Raw genomic sequence first — 23,977 nt, 5'->3', positions numbered from 1 at the left:
ACTATGTGAAATAATCCAGTCATTAGAAGCTATCTTTTGTATAATGCCATTTATATGATATTCTAAAAAAGACAAAAGGATAGGGCTAGAAATCAGGCTAGTAGTTGACCTTGGCTGGGGATTTGTGGTAGAGATTATAAAATAGCAGGAGAAAATATTGGGGATGATGATGTTCTGTATCTTTAATATATACATTGATCAAACCCATTCAATGGTATACTTAAATAGGATGAATTGTATGCAAATTATATCTTAATAAAATTCAATTTTAAAAGTAGTTGGCCATAGTATATACTAAACACAAGATCCTCATGGGACTATTATAGCCCAATAAACTGTGTTGATATGAAGGTCCTCTTCAACAAATGAAGCCCACTCACGTTTTTTGAAATATTATAATTTTCCTAGCTTACACCGAATGTCTATGAGTCTTTCACGGAATCAACTGCAGGTATACTATGGTTCAGTTTGTTGTTATATTCAGAACATGTCTAATGATGCAAGATAGGAGAGTTTGCCAAGTGGGAGACTGTTAAGATGGTGTTATAATTCCTGAATTCTTGTCTAATGCTGGAAGCCCACCAATTAGAGTAGAATCTTCAAAGTGTTGCCTGTGGTCACCACCACAAGGCTCTACTATTAGAAACAGTTTTCACAGACATCCCTATCATGAACCAACTGCATTCTGGGATCTATTGAATCAGGAAATTGATAACAGAGAACAAAAAGAAAATAAAATGAAAAGAAATAAAGGAAAGGAAGACATGGAAAGAGGGAGAGAGGAAAAGTAAAGGGGGGAGAGTGGTGACTTGAGAGGGGGGAGTGGAAAGCAGGGAGAAAGAATTTGACTCATTAACAATTCAGAACTGTGCAATTAAACTCTATACCCAGAAGAAGCAAGGATTCGTTTGTTTTTTATAAACTAGCTACTATTTTTTTCATTTCCATAAAAAGTCATCCTCTTTCCCTTGATATGTTTACTGAAAGTGAAATGCAGGATAGAATGCATAGAAGACAATGAGCCATCACTGTATGTGTAGGGTTGATCCTGGCTCTTGAGAATAAAAACTCTCACTTGAAACCCCCAGCCTCCTGAATTTATACTTCTGCTTCAGGATTCTACATTACAGCTCTGTTCTCCTGGCACAAAATTCCCCAAGTAACCCCTAATGATGATATCTCAGACATAGCATCTCTCTCTTGTTACATTAATTTCATCTCCAAGACATCTGCTGGTTTTTGAGGCTATTCCTAATTTTGTGCTACTGATTTCAGTAAAAAATCATTTCTGTTATCTTCTCCAACTTCAAATGCACAGTTGATTGGCATTGTCTCCCTCCTGTTTCAATCTGTTGTCCAGGACTCATTTATAGCCAGGACAGTCCCTTAGGTAAACAGAGTTTATTTATTTTTCCAAACGAATGTTGACCAACATCAAAGGGGAATGAGAGGTTACCACTACATATGGTGTGCGTGATTTGCTCAATTTCACTTCTACTCTTTCAAATAATTAATGCTCTATTTTTTAAGTGTCAGAAAAGACTAATTTTAACCATTTTGGGTATTTATTTTAATGCATATTTATGCTGAATGCACAGAATATAATTTAAACTTTTATTCATAACTTGAATTGATTATTAAAACATCAGTTTTTGTGTTATGCAGTGATTCATTCAGGAACTATATAATAAAAGGCTACATATCTTTGTGCTGCACTAAGTGAGCAAGAACAGTTAGATTTCCTGAGCTTAGTTAAGGTTATTTAGAATTTTTTTTTAGAAATTTTCATCACAGTCATCACTTCTCTGCATTGCATATTCCAGCTATCTTCTAATGTTCAGTGAGTTAAAAATCAAAATCCTATCTAAAGATCTGATGAGAGTATGCACAGTAAGAATAAGTGCAAAATTTGAGTTGAGCTCATTTTGTAACGCACATTGATCTAAAACCCCATGACATTTTGTTTTCTTTTAGCTTCCTAGGGCATCATTTTGAAAAGCTAAAATTGTCAGAAGGGTAAACTTGAAACCATTGAGCTATTGCTATATTGGGGATTTTAGTAATTTTTTTTGGTGGGCAGCAAAGCAAGGTTTATTGAGTGATTGCGAAGTGATAGTACAAAACTCCCAAGGAGGGAGGGGACCCAGGAGGGTTGCCGGATTTTAGTAATTTTTAAAACTAATGGTTTTAAATGTCATTTTACATGTTGATGCCTGTGAGTCATGAAGTTTTCACAAGTCTGTAGCAAAATTAAGTTTGTGATAATGATGATGCTGATTGTAAGTATAATAAAAGGATGGCGAGGAGAAGGTGAAGACAAAGAAGATGGATATGATAGAACATTTTATTTTATTTTTTCATTTAATTTTATTTTTTAAAGATTTCATTTATTTATTTATTTGATAGAGAGAGAGAGAGAGAGAGTATAAGTGAGGTGGGAGGTGGGGAGGGGCAGGCAGAGGGAGAGGAAGAAGCAGGCTCCCCACTGAGCAGGGAGCCCCATGCAGGGCTCGATCCCAGGACCCTAGGATCATGACCTGAGCTGAAGGCAGACACTTAACCAACTGAGCCACCCAGGCGCCTGTGATAGAATATTTTAGCTAGTCTCTGACATTTTTCTTCTCTACAATTCATGTCCAAGTAGCATTTCCTTCATGAAATAACAGTGAAGATGATTGTAGTGGTATTTACAGTAGACTCTACTGTTTTCAATATTCTGCCTTGGCAAATTAAAACACTGGCAATCCATTAGGTGTCAATGGGATCTGGATGTTTATCTATGAATAGTTTAGGGTCACTGATTTAGAAGACAGCTCCTTTTTAGCTCCTAAACTGAGAGAAGACATTACTATTTTGTTTTGATGGTAGTGGTGGTGTTAAAACAAATAATTACATTTATTACCCATATTCTTGGGAAGTGTTTTTGTGACAGGAAAAAAAAATATAACATATATATATGCCTCTGTTATTTCCCAGAATGTTAAACTCTAAATTTTTTCCATAAATAAATAAAAAGATAGGTCAAATAAATAAACTGATTTCAACATTATGCAGTACTAATATTATGAAGCATCTAGGAATGCATAAATTAAAATGCAGATATAATGTATCCTCTAAGGAATTGAGATGAATTTAAAGAAATGAATCATTCATGAACTAAGGGACTAAAAATACAGGTGGACCCAGATTGTTGTTGCTTATTTATTCATTTGTTTGTTTCTAAACAGCACAGGCAACTTTGCCTAGGGGCCATCTCTCTCCCGTGAGTGTTGTGGGGACCCTGAGAACATGGTAACCATCTCAGAATATAGCTTCAAACCATATAGTACTTATTCAAAAATTGGTTCCCCTTGCTTACCCTCTTATAAGTAATATCCAGAAACGGCACATTCCTCATGTAATATTTCTAGAAACCTAGTACATTAAACAACGTTAAGTGTCTGTGTCTATTCAGATAGAAAAGTATAATGAAAGAAATACGAAACTGGCTCATATTCACAAGCTATTCAGTTTGATTATTCATTTATGGAGTATCGACCTTCAGTTTCCATGTACTGAAAATTTGTACTCATTTCATGTACAATATTATTGTGAAGGCATTATAAACAGGTTATTATATTTCATGTCAGACTCTAACTTCAGTGTTGAGTGGCAAGGACTTTTACATGTCCATCAAGGAGTATTCTCAGCTTGTTTACTAAAAAAAAATCCCAAGGTCTGGATAAGCGCATGACCACCAACCTAATGACATTTTCCAGACTCCATTCAGCTTGGCTAGGCATGTGACCTACGTCTGGCAAATAGGATGCAATGAGACATGTGTCACTTCTTCCTAGCTGGACTTCTAAAAAGCAATGCTTGTGAGTCACCAGGTAATCTTCTCTGTCCCTTCTGCTAGAAGGTGATAGTAACAGGGAAAGGTCATTGGAACAAAAGGTAGATCCACAATTAGAAAATGATAGTGGTATTTCACCAGCTCTGTGCCTTACTTCTAACCACTACAGGAAAGGGGTTAAACTTTTAACTTGTGTGAGCCACTGTTCTTGTTCTATCTATACCACTTTCCTTCCCCCTTCTTTAACAGATACCAGATCTACATTGTGGTATGTGTGGTATGAGGACTCTCATGCTTACTTTTTATCATTCACAGGTTTTTCCATTAATAAATCCCTTGCACAACGAGTCTCATATTTCATGTGCTTGTTGGAGGATCCAGCTAACACAGTGATTGTGGTCTCCTCTCCTCCAGGAAAAGAATGACTTACTATGACACTGTCTTTACTATCACATTACTATCACTAAGAATTACATGAGCTACATGTCTATAGCATTAAACAGGGGATCATAAAGCACAGATGGAAATTGATTTTAGGTAAATCTAAATTAACCAGAATGACTCCCCCACCCCCCACTAATAAATGCATGAAACAATTTTCCTGCCTAGCAAGTAGACCCAATGACTGTTTGTTTCTTAAAGTTTATGGTCAACCCCAGAATCCTCATTCTGACATTTCACTGTCATTGCAAAACTTTGTAGACATCACATAGTAGATGGCTCAAAAAAATAAAAATTTCAGGGGCGCCTGGGTGGCTCAGTTGGTTGAGCAACTGCCTTCGGCTCAGGTCATGATCCTGGAGTCCCTGGATCGAGTCCCGCATCGGGCTCCCTGCTCGGCAGGGAGTCTGCTTCTCCCTCTGACCCTCCCCCCTCTCATGTGCTCTCTCTCTCAAATAAATAAATAAAATCTTTAAAAAATATAAAAATTTCATTGACCTCCAGGTATTTGCTATTAAGAAAATCCTGGTAATCCAGTTAAGGATGGAATACATAAAATCACTTTAGGGAAGCAACGCTTAACTGGCTTAATTTCTTTTTTGGTTATGCAATTTTAAAACACCCCAAAACACCTAAAAGTTTAAAATCTGTTTTCATTTTTCTGTTCCAGTGTTTTCATTTATGTTAGTGACAGACGAAGTCTCCAGGTTTCCGGGTTAAGGAAGAACAATCTGGTGCTAATATTTTGGCACTCTCTATTCCACTGAAGCTAGAAAATGTACTCACCTCTTCTGCATGGATGCCACACAGCTTGCTTCCTGACAAGAGTTTGTTCTTCAAGCTTTTATTCTGATGAAAGAAACATAGTTTATTGCTAAGAAATTATAAACCATTAACAATTCCTTAAATATGTCAGGCACATTTCTCTGTTTTGTTCATGTATAAGTCCTTCATGATTGGAGATGTAATGGATTTGCATAAAGGGAGTAGAATCTGTCATGTAAAAGAATGTTTCTTTCATTCAATTAACATTCTGATATCTTCACGCTAACATGCTCATTTGAAAAGATGGAACTTTATTTGGCCTTACATTTAATGCTGTTTTATTATATCTGCATATTTTATATTAGAAAATAATTTTAGTTTCAAATCTGCAGTTGATGCTGGTTTTTGAAAACACATCTCTAAACAGCAAACATTGGGTTTTTTTAATCACTATGTTCAATTAGCCAACATATAGTACATCATTAATTTTTGATGTAGTGTTCAATGATTCATTAGGATTCTGGTTACCTTGGATCCTAGTATAATGTAGTCACACACCCATGAGGGTCTGTACTCCCTTTAAAGACTACAGCTTTGAGTCCTCTTATATTCTGGAGGCCTGTGAATTATACTCAAAAGGCTTCTTGATGCTCAGAAGCCATTTCTTTTTTCAGGCCAATAAGTGTACTCTCTCTGCTGGGCTTGAGTCTGGACAGATAATGATAATCCTTTGAACTCACCCTAATTGACCTTGATTCATAGATGAATGTTTGTTACTTCTGACATAGAAGCCATGTGTTCTTAGCCATCTGAATCTAAACCCTTACAGCTATTCAATTGTATCTGCCTCATTATGCTCAGGGTTTTCTTTCTTTGTCCTGATAACTCAGGTACTTTTAGACAGGCGGGCTAAAGGAGAACAGAAAACTTAAAGGAGAACAGAAACCCACAGGATTCAGACTTTGTACTGTCTCCACAGGAGCAAACCATGTAGTGGTAAAGTACATCTCATGCATAATGACTCTAAAGAGAGTCAGTCTGATGAGCACTATGAGCAAACTGAACACAATTTATGCAGAATGAATAACTGAATGATGAGTAACTGAATGAATACATCAAATTTGAGAGTTCTTCACTGATAATTCTCACCTTTTGAACATCATTTCCTATTTTATTTTCCTGTCATGCAGGGAGGGGATACAGCTGCCTCAGTTTGAAAGAAGCCTTTGGCTAATTTTTCTTCCTTAGCGAAGAGCTGAAATTCTAAAAAACTCATTTCTTAGAATTTTAGTACTATGAAATGATTTACACAAATGAGGAGTTATCTTGATTCACTCAAGTAATTTTTTTGGCAAATATTCATATTCATCATACAACAAAGCACGAGATTAGAGTTTTTAAAGGGAATTTAATATATATTATCCCTATATTGAGAAAAACTGTAAACTATAACAAGGGGATGAATACCGATGTTCTAAATCTGCAGTGTTGCTCAGATCGTAGGTTAAAAAAATATCCTTCTGTTTGTGTCTATTTATGATATTTTTGACATATGTAATCTTAATTTTTTCTCATAAATGGTCTATTTCTCCTATCATCTTTATACACATAGAAATATCTTCATTATCTCTAGAGATTTAATATTCACTTAGATTTTTCATCTTTTTTTTTGAGAGAGAGAGAGAGAGAGAGAGAGAAAGCGAGAATGTGAGCAGGGGGGAGTGGGGGCAGAGTTAGAGGGAGAATCTTAAGCAGGCTCCACTGCCCAGTGTGGAGCCTCATGCGAGGCTTGATCTCACAACCCTGAGATCATGATCTGAAGTGAAATCAAGAGCAGGACACTGAACTGACTGAGCCACCCAGGTGCCCAGATTTTTCATCTTTTTTAGGGTTATAGTCTTTTAGTGGAAAGACATGGAATTTAAATAAGGTCTATAGTTTGTTTAATAGTATTGTATTAATGTTAATTTTCTGGTTCAATAATTATATTATCACTCTGTATGATGCTGTATTAGAGGTTTGGGGCAAAGATAGACAAGAACATTCTATACTAATTTGGCATGCCCTTTTCTATGTCAAAATCTATCTCAAAAAAAGTTAAATTACCTAGGGGCGCCTAGGTGGCTCAGTTGGTTGGGCATCCAAGTCTTGATTTCGGCTCAGGTCATGATCTCAGGGTCCTGGTGTGGAACCCCATGTCGGGTTCCACGCTCAGTGTGGAGTCTGCTTGCTGCTTGGGATCATTTCTGTCCCTGTCCCTCTGCCCCTCCCCCTGCTTGTGCTCTATATCTCCCTAAAATAAATAAAATCTTTAAAAAAAGTTAAATTACCTAAAAAATTAAAATTAACTCTGAGCTGCTTGAAAGTGGGCCAGGCAGCTCTGGTCCTCACAGCGCACCATTGCCCAGCCAGAGCATCTTGCTGTCTTAGGTGATGGTCAGGAATTACACTGTCACCTGTGTCACTCGAAATGGAAGAAATAGGGAAGACTGCCGTGGAGGTGCAGAGACCTATAAAGACTGAGCGGAATTTCTGGTGTGCCTTTTTCACCTATTTTCAAGGGGCCAGCAGCAGCACGGTGGATGAATACCTCTAGAGCTTTGAGCACTGTCAAGAGCCCCCAGGGAGTGAGTCCCTTAAGCCAGAGTGAAGATGTGATCCTGACGAATGACAACAAAATGTCTCCAAATCAGTGCGGCTGTTTTTCTTCTCAATGGACAAAACCACAACCAGAAGTATCTTTGACATATTCTGTCACCAACTGCAGCTTGAATGGTTCCTATGCCTATGGATCAGTACCCAGAGTCCCAGGCGAGGACCTCTTCCATTCAGTCTGGCAAGCTGTGGCATTTCCCCTCCCCAGCCCATTCCAGCTTTCCAGAGCCCGACTATTCTCACACCTACTCCACTGGGCACATGGTTCTAGAGCCTCAGCCTAACGGGAAATAGAAACCCTTCCTAAGTCTCCTCCAGCATGACACATACCTGGCCCATCCTCAGGAACTGGCTGTGTAGGACTGCAATTCTGCCCAGACAGCCAGAAGCATGGGACTGTTCTTCAACCTGCCTCCCAGATCAGCCCACTATAAGAAAATGTATTCCCCCACCCCACACCCACACACCCAGATTGTGGACATGCCAGTGCCAGCCTTACAAGTGAAAAAGGCCAGCCTCCAGAGAGAAGAAATCTATCCTTTCATTAAACTTCAGTTTGAAAAAGAGAACTTTTTTTCAAATCTGCTCATGATTTGCCTTCCACAGGAGCCCCCCTGACTTCCATAAACAATGTAATCATCCCTTTAGCTCTTTCACTGCTAGTGACATCTGGGAAATATTAGCTTTCTTTTCAGCACAAAACCATTGGGGCCACCATGTGGATACCCAGAGCATCCTACACAAACTGGAGGTGAAAGACAAGGCTTGGTCTATGACATGGCAGCAGGACCTCCCTGCAAATAGTTCCAGAAAAAATGGTACATTTCTCCAATATCATTCGTCTCTCTAATCTGGTAGACAGCTTTGTGTTCAGTATGAGCATGGTCCTTAGCGCATGACAACTCAGGAAGTCACTGCTACAATGTTCCCCGTCCACACACACCCCGCTTGCTCCTGTGGAATAGCTCAGGGGGTGGAAATTAAATGAATTTATGGATTAAAAAATAATAGTAAAATAAATAAAAATAAAAAAATAAGATAAATAAAATTGAAACAAGATAGGTGAACTGTATTGGATATGAAGATTTACATACCAACACAAACCATCCACATCTGAGTAACTTGATTAGAAATGATAATGCAGTTAACAATATATTTAAAATTTAGGGTATGTGGCCTATACTATTTAAAGTTTGCACCTTCACTTAAAGCTTTTTTCCTTTTTTCTTTCCTCCTTCTTTCCCTTCCTTTTTTTTTTTTTTTCCATTCTGTTCAATTCTAAGATGATAACGCAATGAATAGAACTTTATTTCACTGGAAATGCTCATGATGGACTTGGAGAATTCACCTGGAACTGCACAGGGAAGACTGCTTCTCCTCAACACGGGTGTCCTGGTGACCACCCCAAAGTGAGCAATGCTTCCATATGTGTCCACCATCTGTGCAGGCAGTTGATAATTCTGGGCAACTGTGTAAACCATGTAAAGCAATATGTTTCCATCAAGCTAACTGTCATTTCTAAAGCTTAAGGATTAGAGGATTTCACTATTTGAAATACACCCAGAACTGGGGGTAATAATTAGTCATCCACAAAGGGGCCAATTGTGGGACACAAGGAAGACTTGTCAAGGCCCATACTAAGATTGTTCTCAGATGGCATGTTCTTCAGAAACATGAATGGCACATAGCACTGAAGAGGGAATACTGACTTCCAGACAATTCCCTGATTTAACCTTTCCACTTATGGTTAATGAGCATACTTCTTTAATTCCAGAAGGATTCATGGCTTGATATCACTCTGGCATTAAGAACACCGTTTTGTTTTGTTTTTGTTTTTACAGTTTTGTAAGCAGACTTGTGTCATTTCATCTACCCTCTAAACAGTGGATCTCATCCCTATCAAACCTAATGATGCTTTTATAAGATCTAAAACAACTTATAAATATAATTATACCCAACATGCCAGGATCCAATTAGGATTATGCCTCACTTGAGAGAATACGAAGAAAAGTAGATTAAAAGAGTCATCAAATGTTTAAATGTCTATTCTTCCTGCCTGTCACATTTCTGCTATCCCTTGTTCTAATAACCATACTCTGATTTTTCTTATGAGCAATATTTTTCCATGCTAATTCCATGTGGCTGGTATGACTCTAACCCCAACCACTCTATCTAGGATAAGGATAAAACTCAAGCCCAGCCAATCAGTCTTGGTGCAGATTTGGCAAAATAACATAAACACTGCTGATGAAAAGCTAATATAAATCTTTTCTTTTCAAGAATTATTAAGGATAAGGTGCTGAGAGTCATCACTAAGTCAGAACCCCTCTGAGACGACCTAACAAGGGAAAGGAACACTTGAGTATGGGGAGAGAAATGTTGAATCCTGGTGATAGCGTTGGCCCTTCTTCCCTGCTTCATACTTGCCTGAAGCTAGTATGGTGAAGCTTATACTCCTGGGTGTTCCGATTACATGCTTCCAGCACCAGCCCTTCGGCTCTCTTGACACCATACTTACATCTTTTTGTCCACTCTATCTTACATAATCTCCTAATTCTATCACATCTTTAGGATTCAGAGTAGCAAAGAACATCCAAATAACCATGCTTATATCTAATGCTAAATGCCATAACTTATCAGGATGTGGGCCATCTATTTTGCCTTTTCTAAATGGAAGGCAGACCTTGCTTCCTACCTACTTAGGGAATGCTTCCCAACCGGATGCTGTACAAATTTGGGGTAGCATGAAACAAATGTCCCTATGGCCTTCTTGGGAACCCAGCTTGTGTATGTGTCAGCCCTGCCTAAAAATGTCATTTAATATTTCCCACTGTCTATAGGATAAATCTCAAACTCCTATCTGATAGTAATATAATATCTATCTTAGGAAATAGATCTGCTTAATCTAGTTTTAGTTTTTACCTGGGAACTTAAAACACCACATTTTCAGTAGCGTTTACGTGGTAGCTCAAACCCACCAAATGTTCTAGGCTACAAAACAGAAAGAGATATAAGTCTAGTAAATCTCTATAATCTTTCTATATGTAAATGTAAAAATTCAAAAATTGCTGAGTCTAGATTTTACATAGTGCTTTCAAATGAAATTAGGTATTAAGAGGTATTACTGCTTGCAAATAATAAAAACCAGTAATAGCAAAATCAAGCAAAACATGAATTTCTTGTGAATATCTCAAGCAGAATAAAGTCTGGGGAATAAGGCTCAGAAAGTAGACAGGAACCAAGTATGACAAGGTATTTATGACTGTAAGACAGAACATAGTTATTGTGACAACTATAAATCACTATACTTATTTACAAGGTGGAATGATGAGGTCTCAATGAATTTTCACGGTAAAAGTCATAACCTGGGACCACTTAGAATTGTCAAATATAATAAATTATGTATATGCATTTATTTATTTTTTTTAAATATTTTATTTATTTATTTGACAGAGAGAGACACAGCGAGAGAGGGAACACAAGCAGGGGGAGTGGGAGAGGGAAAAGCAGGCTTCCCGCGGAGCAGGGAGCTCGATGTGGGGCTTGATCCCAGGGCCCTGGGACCATGACCTGAGCCGAAGGCAGACACTTAACAACTGAGCCACCCAGGTGTCCCTGTATGTGCATTTATAATGTTATTTTCTAGATTAAAAATATATATAAACCGCTGCTTCCAGGCAGCCGAAACCATGTGTTAATATCTCTAAAGTGCAATTAAATGTAAACAAAAAGTAAAAACACCTCCAGTGTTATTCAAAATAAAACCAGACTGCTGTGTCTAACTGTGGAAAGTAGCTCCTATTTTAGAATTTCCTAAAACTGATTTTCGGAAACCATTATATATGACTGCTTGAGATCCACATTTGTTTCATCTTAAATGTGTTTTTAAAATGCCTATAGAAAGGGCATGCTCTTTCAAATAAGTTATTTAGTACTTGGAAATCTTATATCCCATATTAAAGAAAACAATATAGTTTAGGTATAATGTGTAACAAATACTTTGCTCTTAAAATATTAGCAGATTTTACATTGTATAAATTTTCTAAAAGTCCCTTATTGAGGACATCTCAGGAAAGAGTTGGGATACTGGACTGAAATTTAAATCATGAGTGTTTGTTTTATTAGTTCTTAGATGTACTTTTTTTTTTTTTTTACTTCTTACTATTTCTGAAATCAGGATGTAGTCTACAACATTGTGCACATTTCATTTAGTATTTACAGTTCACCCACCTCAGGAAAGTTGTTAAGTCACTTTATAATTGATACTCCTTAAAATTTAAAGACTGTTATTCCACAGTTCTTGTTTCAAAATAAGAGGTAAAGAGGTCAATAAAGGGGAGATTTTTTTCCTCCCATTTAGAAAAGCTTACCTGTAGCAAAAGTAGGGAAAATAAGAAATGTATATTTGGCCTTTTTATTTGTTCTAAGCCACAGAGAATACAGAAGTATACTTTCAAAATAAAGAGAGATAAAATTGTCTATGAAATAGTTTCAAACTGATAATGGAGATAAAAGGCCAAATGTAGATCTTGTACCTTTTGTCAAAAAGACAAAGCTGTTCTCCTGAATTATACAAAAATATAATGTAGGTATCAAGAGAAACACTTACTTGAAACTAAATATTTTCATTAATTTTTTCTGAATCATCCTGTTTAAATATAATGCTATGATTTAATCTATATGTGAACTAATTGCTAACTTTAATAAAAATTTATATTTTACAGAAAGATTTAAAACTGAGTAGGTGTGAATGAAATGATCATTCTATAAACATTTAAATAAAACCACCAGACAACCTTGCTATCATCCAAGTGATGGCAAATACCCCAGCTGAGTGTTGTTGGCCTTGCCAACTTCAATTCTAAATTGGTTGTACCAGAAGTTTTATAAGTGCTAATAGATTTCCTCATTGAGTTTAACTCAGGAAGAATATGAGATATTGAAGTTGGCTCTAATTCATTAGAAAATGTAAGAGTGCTTCATGAGAGTTTTATTCTTGGCTTAGCCCCAAACTAGCTCTAATATCTAGTATAAGTCATCTAACCCCTAGACTTATGTGTCAACATATGTTGAAATAATGGAGAATATTTAGGTCATCTCTTAGATTTCTTGCATCTTAAGGACTGCTGTCCTACTATTGAGAGAGGACGTGAAGGCTATGAACTGATGACTTTTCCTGGTATCAAGTAAGAGGTAATTGCATGACATTCCAACTTACTGAGTAAATTAATTAGCTATTCTGTGTGCTGCATCTCATACCCACGAGATCACTTTTCAAATAGCATGGATATAATACAGAACCCCACAGCTGGGTTCTTGAGGCAGAATAATTGTACTTGAATTCCACTTTTTATACACTCTGTAAATTTGGATGCATCTTGCAACCTCTGATAATTCCTCTGTTTTCTCATCCATACAATTAGGCAACTATCATAACCAGTTGGTTCTTAATGGGGCAGTTAATTAAAATGAGATTATATAAGCAAAACACTTATGACAATGACACATAGTGAACACTCAGAAAATATTAGATCTCACTATTTCAATAAAACTCACTTCATCTTGTACAAATAAAGAAGGAAAACTTTTTTTGATGATTAGAACAGCACTCCAGAAGTTTCAGGATTTCAGCATTACAAATAAAATATAAATATATAAAAATATAAATACATATTACATATATAAATAAAATATAAATATATAAACATACATATATTGTAGAAGATGGCAGTTAAGTTTCTAGCTAATGAGCTTTCATTGATCAATAAATAACATTTATTGTGGAAGTCATTGCATTCAGTCGTGTTTCTTTCTATGTCTGCCTTGTTTTTCTTTTAAAATAGACAATTCTCTTGCAGACGGAACCTGCTTCTGCTGCCATTAATAACTCCCTTCCATTATCAGAGAGCTCTCATTCTGATGGGTTAAAAAATGTAGCTAAATATATGAAATGTCATTCACTCCAGAAATAAATTTATGAAAAAAGCATTAATATTCTTGTCAACATTTATAAAAACCTTTTTTGTACTAGGAATGGGGCTAAAACAATCCCTCTTTTCAAGGAGTTTGCAATCCATGAAGGAGGCTAAGAGTAGCACTCAAAGGCTCTGGAGGGGCAGCGACTCAGGGAGTGACACTGAGCTGTCTTTAGCTGTGTTAAAGGAGTCAGCTTAATAACAGGAAGAGGCAAGAAAGAGGGGAGAGTAGGTGCACTTGAATTACAAGATGCTCGGTGGCATCATGCATAACGTAGCAGTGAGAGTAGAAAGATGAGACTAAAGATTGGGGTTAGCCACAGAGGACCCTGTATGCCACTGAAGCCATAGCAATGAATGTGTAGCATGGAAGTCACGTGATCAGATTCACTTTTTAGAAAAATAAAATAGGAGTTTGCCTCCATTAGGTTTTATTAGCAGTTATAGTTTAGGCAGTATTCTATGGGGAGAATAAAAAAGTCATAGAACTCAGTAACGAAGAAATCTGATTAAAACGTGGGCAGAGGAACTGAACAGACATTTTTCCAAAGAGGACAAATGAAGGGTTAACAGGTACATGAAAAGGTGTTCGACATCACTAGTCTCAGAAAAACACAAAGCAAAACCACAGGGAGATGTCACATCACTCCTGTTAGAATGGTTATCATCAAAAAGACAAGAAGAGAAAACAAGCGTTGGCAAGGATGTAGAGAAAAGGGAACCCCAGTGCACTGTCAGGGGGATGCAAATTTGTATAGCCACCATGGAAAACAGTATGGAAGTTCCTCAAGACCTTAAGAACAGAATTATGCTATGATCCAGCAATCCTACTTCCGGGTATATATCCAAAGGAGATGAAAACAGGATATTGAAAAGATGTCTGCATTCCCATGTTTACTGCACCATTATTCATAATATCCAAGACATAGAAACATTGTTAAGTGTCTGTCAGTGAATGTATGGATAAGGAAGATGTGACACACACACACACACACACACACACACACACACACACCAGGAATATTATTCACCCATGAGAAAGAAGAAAATCCCACCGTTTGCAACAACATGGATGGACAATAAAGGCATTATGCTAAGTGAGATAAGTCAGAGAAAGACAAATACTCTATGGTATCTCTTATATGTGGAATCTGAAAAAGCTAAACTTATAGAATCAGAGAATAGAATACTGGTTACCAAGACCTGGGGGGTGGGGGAAATGGGGAGATGTTGGCCAAAGGGTACAAATTTCCAGTTAGATGAGTAAGTTCTAGGGATCTAATGCACAACATTGTGACTATATATAGTTAGATATACTATATCATATGCTTGAAAGTTGCTAAAGAAGGAAGATCTTAAATGTTCTAACCACCAAAAGGAAATGGTAATTATGTGACAAGATGGAGGTATTAGCTAAAGCTATGATAGTGATTACACTGTAATATATAAATGTATCACGTGAACATGGAACACACCTTAAACTTTGACAATGTTGTATGTCAATTATACCTCAATAAATCTGGAAAAATAACTGAGTGCTGAGTATATGTGTGTTTAAACTATCATTTGTTGGAATGCTTATTTTGTGCCAGCTACTATACAAAGTACTTTATATAAGTTATTTCACTGAATCCTCATTACTTTATTTAAGTTATTTCACTGAATCCTCATAGCAGCCCTACAGGCAAAAATTCTTAATCATCTCCATTTTATTTATTTATTTATTTATTTATTTATTTATTTATTTATTTATTTATTTATTTTCTTTGAGAGAGAGAGAGAGAGAAAGACAGAAAGTGTGAAGAGGAGCGCAGTGGGGGAGAGGGATTGGTGGAGAGAAGCACAGGGAGAAGAACGAGAGAGAATCATTTTTTTAACATATCTTATTTATTTATCTGACAGAGAGAGCACAAGTAGGCAGAGAGGCAGGCACAGGGAAAAGGAGAAGCAGGCTCCCTACCGAGCAGAGTCCGACGTGGGGCTCAATCCCAGGACCCTGGGATCATGACCTGAGCTGAAGGTAGACGCTTCACCGACAGAACCACCTCGGTGCCCCTAAAGTGAGAGAATCTCAAGCAGGCTCCACGCTCAGTGCAGAGCCCAACTCTGGGGCTCCATCTCACAACCCTGAGATCATGATCTGAGCCAAAATCAAGAGTCAGATGCTAAAGTGACTGAGCCACCCAGGTGCCCCTAATTATCTCCATTTTAGAAATGACAAAGCTGTGCTACGGTGAGCGCTGTGAATTGTGCAAGACTGTTGAATCACAGATCTGTACTTCTGAAACAAATAACGCAACATATTTTAAGAAAAAAGAAAAGAAGATAATAGAAGAGGAAGAAAAGGGGAGTATGTCAGAGGGGGAGACGAACCATGAGAGATGATGGATTCTGAAAAACAAACTGAGGGTTCTAGAGGGGAGGGGGGTAGGGGGATGGGTTAGCCTGGTGATGGGTATTGAGGAGGGCACGTTCTGCATGGAGCACTGGGTGTTATGAACAAACAATGAATCATGGAACACTGCACCAAAAACTAATGATGTAATATATGGTGATTAACATAACAATAAAAAATGAAAAAAAAATAAAAAAAAAAATAAAAACTCCTCTCTCATTCTCAAAAAAAAAAAAAAAAAAAAAAAAAAAAAAAGAAATGACAAAGCTGGAATTAGTCCAGGTCTAACACTCGCCAAAAAACCATGTTCTTCTCCAGCATGCTGTATAGTTTTTACAAATTCTCCTTGGTTATAGAGAAATACAGAAGAAGAGAGAGAGAGAGAAAGGTAGAGAAAGAAAATAAGTCCTCGATTTCTACTGAGTAATAGACAACAACCAAAATGTACATAAATGTGAAATTTGTCTTTGAATTTTTAATTCCAGATACATGCATTTTTACCAATCAATCCAACCCAAACAGGTAATACAATAAAGCATGGTTTATAAAATAACTTTGCCCCTAGAGCAGTAGGGCAAAGTAAATTTGTTGTGAAATCATGAGGAAAGATCAGAAAATTCACTTGTAACTACTTGCGAGAATATCCTCAGCTCTACCCAGTTAAGTCTTGGACACCTCCTATCCTCTCTTTGCAATATTGCTGAGAATTCCTAGCTCAATAAAGTCATTCCATCCTAAGAACACAGTTGAGTAACTACAATTGAGATGAGATCTCCTTTTCTCTTGTCTTTAACTTTGTGGGAAACCTGAATTCTTTTCTTGCTTTCTTCCCCAGAGTTTTACCAACATTTCTTCAGGCCCAGGATAAAAAACAAACAAACAAAAAAGTGTTAGGACATATTTCCACATTGAAATAAAAATGGTACAACTGCATAAGACATATCAAGGCTGTGTCATTTAAACCTAATACCATTAACTTTAAAAATTGTTTTGTTCAGTCTTTGCTACTCAGTTACCATTGCACAATTGATGACTAAAGGTCATTAATGCTTGCTTATAAGAATAAATTTGGACCTAGTTTATTATTTATGATTTAATTGAAGCTTGCCAAATATTAACTGCTGTCAGCAATTCCTTTTTAACATAGTACTAGTGAGGCTCTGATGTTGTAGTTCAAGCCAGACAAAAAAGTTTAACATAAATTTCAAAGGAAGATGATTTATTTAATACTTGGGGTTTCTTTTTTCCTTCTAGGATTGCTGAAAAGTACCCACCAGATATGGCAGGAAGAAAAAGCTTATCATTTGCTTTTGTGCTCCAAGCCTGCATAAATTAGCACTGTTGATGGTTTTATACACTGAATTGATTGAGTCATTAATAGAATAAAGACTTTTTTAAACAATGCCATAAATTTGTCTCCACTAATAAGGGATGTGTCTTGTTACAGCGGACAAGATTTGGTTTTCTTCAATGCCCTCAGCCTAAATTTGATTTATAATTCCATATATGTATGTATCCATAAACAATACATACACTTTTAGAAAATGTGCACTAACTTCATTTAATGATCTCATTGCTGCCAAATCCATGGAACAATTCCTGGTTCTTGTTTTTCTTGTTTTATCACCAGCATTTGTCAGTGGATCATTCCCTCTCCTTGAAATAGTTGGGTTTATTTTCAACTTGTTTTATGAAATACCTCACTCTTGATTTTTTTTTTTCTCTCTCTCTCTCTCTTCCTTTATAAAAAATCTCCTTCAATTGCCTTTTGCCAATCCCCACTCCTTCTCTGACATCTCAACTCTGGAGTAACTCATGGCTGAGTACTTGACATTTTCTCACTTTGCCCTCACTACCTCAGTAATCTCATTCACGATCATGGCTTTAAACACAGTCTTTGGCAAGGTTTACCAAATTTATATCTCCTGACTTGACCTCTCTTCTCAATGTCCACTGCTACCTCATCCATCATACGTAATCTCTCAAATCTCAGGTATCCAAAATTAGTGCCATCTTTTTCCCTATCCTCCTTCACCTATGGTCTTCTTAGTTAAGGACAATGTCATCTTTCTGACTGTTAACTCTAAGAACCTTGGAGTGTTCTTGACTCTTGCCATTCTGTCACAATGTATGTAAGTTACCCAATACATATAGTTGTCTTCATTATTAAAATATATGTTCAGACTTAAATGTTGCATCTGCATCACTCTCTCTAGTCTCTTTTTCAAGAACTCCTATTAGACATATATTTCAGACTGTCAACCTTTTATCCGTGTCTCTTAACCACACACATACTCTCTCTCACATACACACACATTCACTTGTACCTTTTTATTGGTATGAAATTCTAAGTTAAACCCTCAAATTATGCTGAGGCATAATTTGTCCAGACATGAGATCCCCCCGCCCAGAGTAGCTTTATTTTTATTTTAAATTATTTCAATGTCTATAAATACATACTTTTTCTTTTCAATCTTTGGACTCTTCAGAGTGACTGAGGGTTTTTTTTTTTTTTAGGTCATTTCCTTCTTCAATGTCAGATACAATGTTCTTTATAGAGTATGAACATAATAAAGTTTGTACTGGATATTAAACTCAAAACCTGTAGTTATGTCATAGAGAAATATATAAGGGATGGATTTCACTTATTTATATTCTGACAATTCTAAAATTACATGTTTCTTTCATACCCATAGGCTGAGACATAATAATCCTTAGTGCTGGACTCGATTTTGGATCTGGCTAACAAACAAAAAAACAAAAAAACAAAACAAAACAAAAAAACCCAGTTGTCATATTTCATAAATAAGAATATGTCTGACTAGAAAGGTTTTAATTGAAAGGCTTTGTCTAAAACTACTATGCAGTTTTATATGGGACACTCTACAGTGTATGAAAAGCATAATTCTCCCATGAGGTCCAGCATGTTATAGGTTAAGAACTATATTAAGCTCCCCTCCCCACCAAGATAAAGTTTAAATTGTGGCTTCTGGAAAAAGGAAGGAAAAAAAAGAAGGTATTTACAGATAGAAAACACGAATGCTTTCATATGGGTACATCAGGGGAAATACTGAAGATGAGAAGTTTTCCTTTCTTTCAAACATTAGGTAGATGTGTCTATTTCATAGGTATATGCAAAAATAAAATAGAATTTCTATTCTGTCTATAGCCATAGTTGGGCCTAATCTGCACTGATTCAAATGCTGGTTCTTAGGTAACAGTATGATTAATATCATTCCTTGCACGAGAATCTTACACTTTTTGTTACAGAGTAATCTGGATTCTACCTGACTTAATGAATAGAACAAATTGAACTGTACTAAGATCTTAGCACTGGTTAGATTGTTTCTTCTAGATATCTGCACAAACCATGGTTGAGCCTGGCTAACACTGCTGGTAACAAATTAATGATAACTGCTTAGTGTTTTCTATTACCCTACAGAAGTTCAGATGGATCAAAAGAAATTTTTGAAGAAAATGTGATGCTTAAATCACAACGTGCTTTATTTAGGGTCAAATGCATCTGCTGCCACCATTTTCTTAAGCACAAATTTGCTCAGTCTTATCCGAAAGTGTGCTCATAAACCTTAAATAGCAAGTATTTTGCCAGTATCCTTCCCGAGTTATTTAAAACTTAATAATCCTGCTACAGCAATTGCACTCCAAGTGATTGGGCAAGCTGTGAGAAGAGTGACTGGTGGTGCTGTACAGACTTTCTCCTTTGAAAGGAAATTATGTCACTATGATTTTTTTGCATGTGAATGAGTATTTTGATCTTGGTGGAAACATCTGTTTAGAGTGCCTTCATCTGTTTAGAATGCTATGGAGGAAGGGGGGGTGGGGGGATGGGTTAGCCTGGTGATGGGTATTAAAGAGGGCACATTCTGCGTGGAGCACTGGGTGTTATGCACAAACAATGAATCATGGAACACTACATCAAAAACTAATGATGTAATGTATGGTGATTAACATAACAATAAAAAATTATTAAAAAAAAAAGAATGCTATGGAGGAGACAGTTGCTCAAATAATGATGCTAAAGAATTTCATGGCAAAGTTGCCTCTCTCCATTCTAGGGCTGGACTCTAATGGTGTCAGAAATTTCACCATTAAAGCCAGAACTCTGGTGTTGATTTCATTCACTTTGTCATTTATTCATTTGTTCTTCAAATATTAAATAAGTGCTCCTGTAAACCATGCATGGTAGGTACAGCAAGGTATTAACATACAATATTCGATGCTCCACATTATGTGTTGTTAGGGAACTGAAAATTAAAATAGCAACAAGATACTACTACACATCTATTAAAATGACAAAAATTCAAAACACTGACAACACCAAATGCTTTTAAGGATATGGAACAACAGGAATGCTCATTTACTGCTGGTGAGATTACAAAATGGTATAGCCACTTTGGAAGACAGTTTGGCAGTTTCTTATAAAACTATATATGCTCTTACCATATGATCCAGAAATAATGGCCTTTGGTATTTACTCAAAGGAGTTCAAAATTATATCCTGCACAAGGATGCTTATAGCAATTTTATTCATAATTGCCAAAACTTGGAAGTGACAAGGTGTTCTTCAGTAGGTGAATGAATGAATAAACTGTGTTACATCCAGAAAATGGAATATTATTCACACTAAAAATACCCAAGCTATCAGGGCATGAAAAAACAAAAGTAAACTTAAATGCACATCACTAAGTATAAGGAGTCAATCTGAAAAGGCTATATACTCTAAGATTACAACTATACAACATTCTGAAAAAGAAAAAAATTATGGAGACAGCAAAAAGTTTGCTGTTTGCTAGGGGCTCAAATGAAGGAGATGAATAGATAGTCCACAAAGGATTTTTAGGGCAGTGAAACTAATCTCTATGAGACCATAATGGTGGATACATGTTATTATACGTTTGTCAAAATCCGTAGAATTTACAACACCATGAGTGAACCCTAATGGAAGCTATGGCCTTTGGGTGATAGTGATGGTCAATGTAGATTCATCAATTTCAACAAATGTACCACTTTTGTGTAGGATGTTGACAGTGGAGGAGACTGTGGATCTATGGTGGCATAGGGTGTATGGGAACTGTGTACTTTGTTCTCAATTTTGATATAATCCTAAAACTACTCTAAAATATAAAATTATTAAAATAAACAAACCTGTTCAAAACTATTAAAAACATAGTAATATCTGACCTTACAATCTACAAAATAATAGACTTAAGTAATTGGTATATTTAGCATTTAAACCAAGTATATTGGATCTCCCATGTAAAATATATGTTTTTTTAAGGAATAAAATCAGTATGATTGCATAAAGAGATGGATATTAATAAAAATATTTTTAAAAAACAGCCTTATAATAAAACTACCTTAACTTTGATAAAGTGGCTTTATGTCACAGAGAGCTCTTTGAAAGATCCTAAAGGAGCAGTTTAATAGTTAAGAACTTAAGATCTATTGAAATAATGGACTGTAAAACAGAGATCACAAATTAAGCTATAAGTATCCTTTCTATTGTTTGCTAAAGTAACTAAAAAATAACAAATAAGCACATTAAAAAGAGAATACTAATAATTCTTCAACTTGACACATTTTCACAAATATAGTCATTTAAAAATAAGTAAAATGTATACAGTTGATTTTATTTATCTTCTTTAGTCTTTACAAACTTTTCATAGAAACTGGCTCACTGAAATTCCAGTATGCCTGTAGAAGCATTTTGCTTTATTGTAGATATCATTCATGTCAGCAATCATTTTTTTTCCACTTTAGTTTATATTTACATTGGAATTTTAAGTGATTATTTTCATTTTATGACTCAAAGTTTTGACTCCTGCTTCTAAAAGAGTGGTCCCAGGAAAAGAGAACATATATGTTGGGTAAATACTATTTATCTTTTCCTGACTATTTGAAGCATTTGGTTTTAAAGTCAAATTACTTTAAACTTTCTCTAGTTACTTCTCATTTTTCTCCCAAATACATAATCAAGTGCTTCAGTTTTGGCCTTGAAGAACTCATGCAAAAGCACACTACTGATCCCTCTTACACAAGACTCACCTATCCTGTCCACAGAGATGTCAGATCTAGTGTTATTTTTTTTTTTTCACTGCATAAACTTCTCTTGCTAAGACACATGTTCTAACCCTACTTTTTTTTTTTTTTGCTAATACCCAAGCCCCTTCTTTTCATTATTGCTGAATATCTTTATCCAAGAATAACTTTTATTTCCCTTAAACTATAACCAAAATATCTCAGTTAATTGAAAAGCAATGTAACTGAACTTTAAATGCATTAACACACTGAAATGCTTTAAATCATTGAAGACCTGACATATCAGAATGGAAGTTATAAGTACACCAAATATTAAACCCAGGTAACAGTAAAATCACGAAACTTGGATTAGGTGACTCTCTTACGCTCAGATGGCAAACAAGAAACAAAGCCAAGATTCAAATCCAGGTTTTGACCTCCATCGGTTCTCCTGTGTCCATGGCTCAGGCTTATAAAAACCGTATCTCTGCCTCCCACCCCAAAGTCCCTAAGAACTCGGCTTAGAAAAAATTCTCTCCTGTGAAGCAACGATTGCCATGCTGTACAAAAGCACTTTCCACAGCACAGATACATCTGAAAGGACATATTGCTGCCTAGGATGGTACTACAGTTAAGGAAGAAGGAAGGCAGGGAAACTTCTTTTCAAAGACAAAAACAAAACAAAACAAACAAAAACCTGAAGCAGCTAAGAAATGCCCAGCACTGCACAAAATCTCAGAGATACGATAATAAACGAGATGTAGTCTTCACCATCTACAATTTTACAGTCTAACCCTGATGTGTGCAGAGCATGAGGGGAACATTACAACCTGGATGTCGACACAGAAATGGGTTGTTTATGTATCAGACTTTTCCAGGAACTTCCGATAAGCCAGTGGGTCTCAAATTACGTTTTCTGGACCAGCAACACGAGCATCACCTGGGTACTTATGAGAAATATAAATTCGGAGGCCCCAAACTGTCCTTGACTTACTGAATCAAAAGCTCTGAGGGCGGGGCCTGGCTATTCTGCTGCTCACTCAAGTCTGAGAAGCACTGCTGAACACAAATGTAATAATCTGTCAGATTTATACAGGTAAGTCTAATGGGTATTCCCTTCCTGGTTTTATGCCCACGGCTAAATAAAATCTATCTAGTTCATATCACTTACAAAGGTTTTAAGTGAACTGCTCCCATTCCTTCACCTCCACCACCGCACCCTGAGTGATTTTAAATACTACAGATTACCTAACACATGGCTACCTTCATATGCTACTCCGGTATCATTGCTAAGCAGCCCTCTCCAATGTGGTCAAAGCACACCCATAAATCTTTCTGGCTGCAGTTCTGTGACGGGGCTATTTTTCATGATGACGGCAATATGATTCAAAAAGCCTTTAACATAAACCTTGCACTGTACACTTCTCATGAATAATAAATCAGTCATCTAAATAATCTTACTAAAACCCACTTCCACAGGCATTCCCTTGGTATGGTGTTAGGGCCTTGGAACTCAACACTGCCCATTTGACTGGCAGGTATGGTTCCTCCCCAGCTCATCAGGCTTCTGATGCCAAATGCACACTTGGCTCGTGTTTTCTACTCAAGGTTTTTTGGCTTGGAGTTCACTCAAGTCTCTCTTAAAGCTTAGAACTGGAGGCAGATTTTTTTTTTTTCTAAGTTACTCTACCCATTTTAGCATAGAATTATCTTTATCACAGAGTCAAAATGTTGTCACTCTATTCTTTGAAGGTGTTAAGAGCCAGGCTCCTGCTCACTGGATGTGTTACCACCTCCCTGGTGTTACCCTTGCCTGTTTGATCCTCATCTCCATATCTACATTCCACCATCAAAGAGGGAAAGAAAAAGAAA

The 23,977-nt window shown here is 36.5% G+C and overlaps 1 protein-coding gene and 1 pseudogene across 5 annotated transcripts in view; one reads left to right on the top strand and one right to left on the bottom strand.

Moving 5' to 3' along the window:
• Positions 1 to 23,977, bottom strand: part of LUZP2 (leucine zipper protein 2) — a 474,590-nt gene that overhangs the window by 113,700 nt on the left and 336,913 nt on the right. For all 5 annotated transcript variants that reach the window (XM_027580791.2, XM_027580792.2, XM_027580793.2 and 2 more), the window contains one exon: positions 5,063 to 5,125. In XM_027580791.2, coding sequence (XP_027436592.2) covers positions 5,063 to 5,125 — 63 coding nt within the window. The remainder of the gene's footprint in view (positions 1 to 5,062; positions 5,126 to 23,977) is intronic.
• On the top strand, positions 7,512 to 8,056 carry LOC113914342 (annotated as a pseudogene).

The sequence above is a fragment of the Zalophus californianus genome, chromosome 11 (assembly GCF_009762305.2).
Source record: "Zalophus californianus isolate mZalCal1 chromosome 11, mZalCal1.pri.v2, whole genome shotgun sequence".
NCBI classification, from domain to species: Eukaryota; Metazoa; Chordata; class Mammalia; order Carnivora; family Otariidae; genus Zalophus; species Zalophus californianus.
This window is presented reverse-complemented; position numbering and strand designations above follow the sequence as displayed.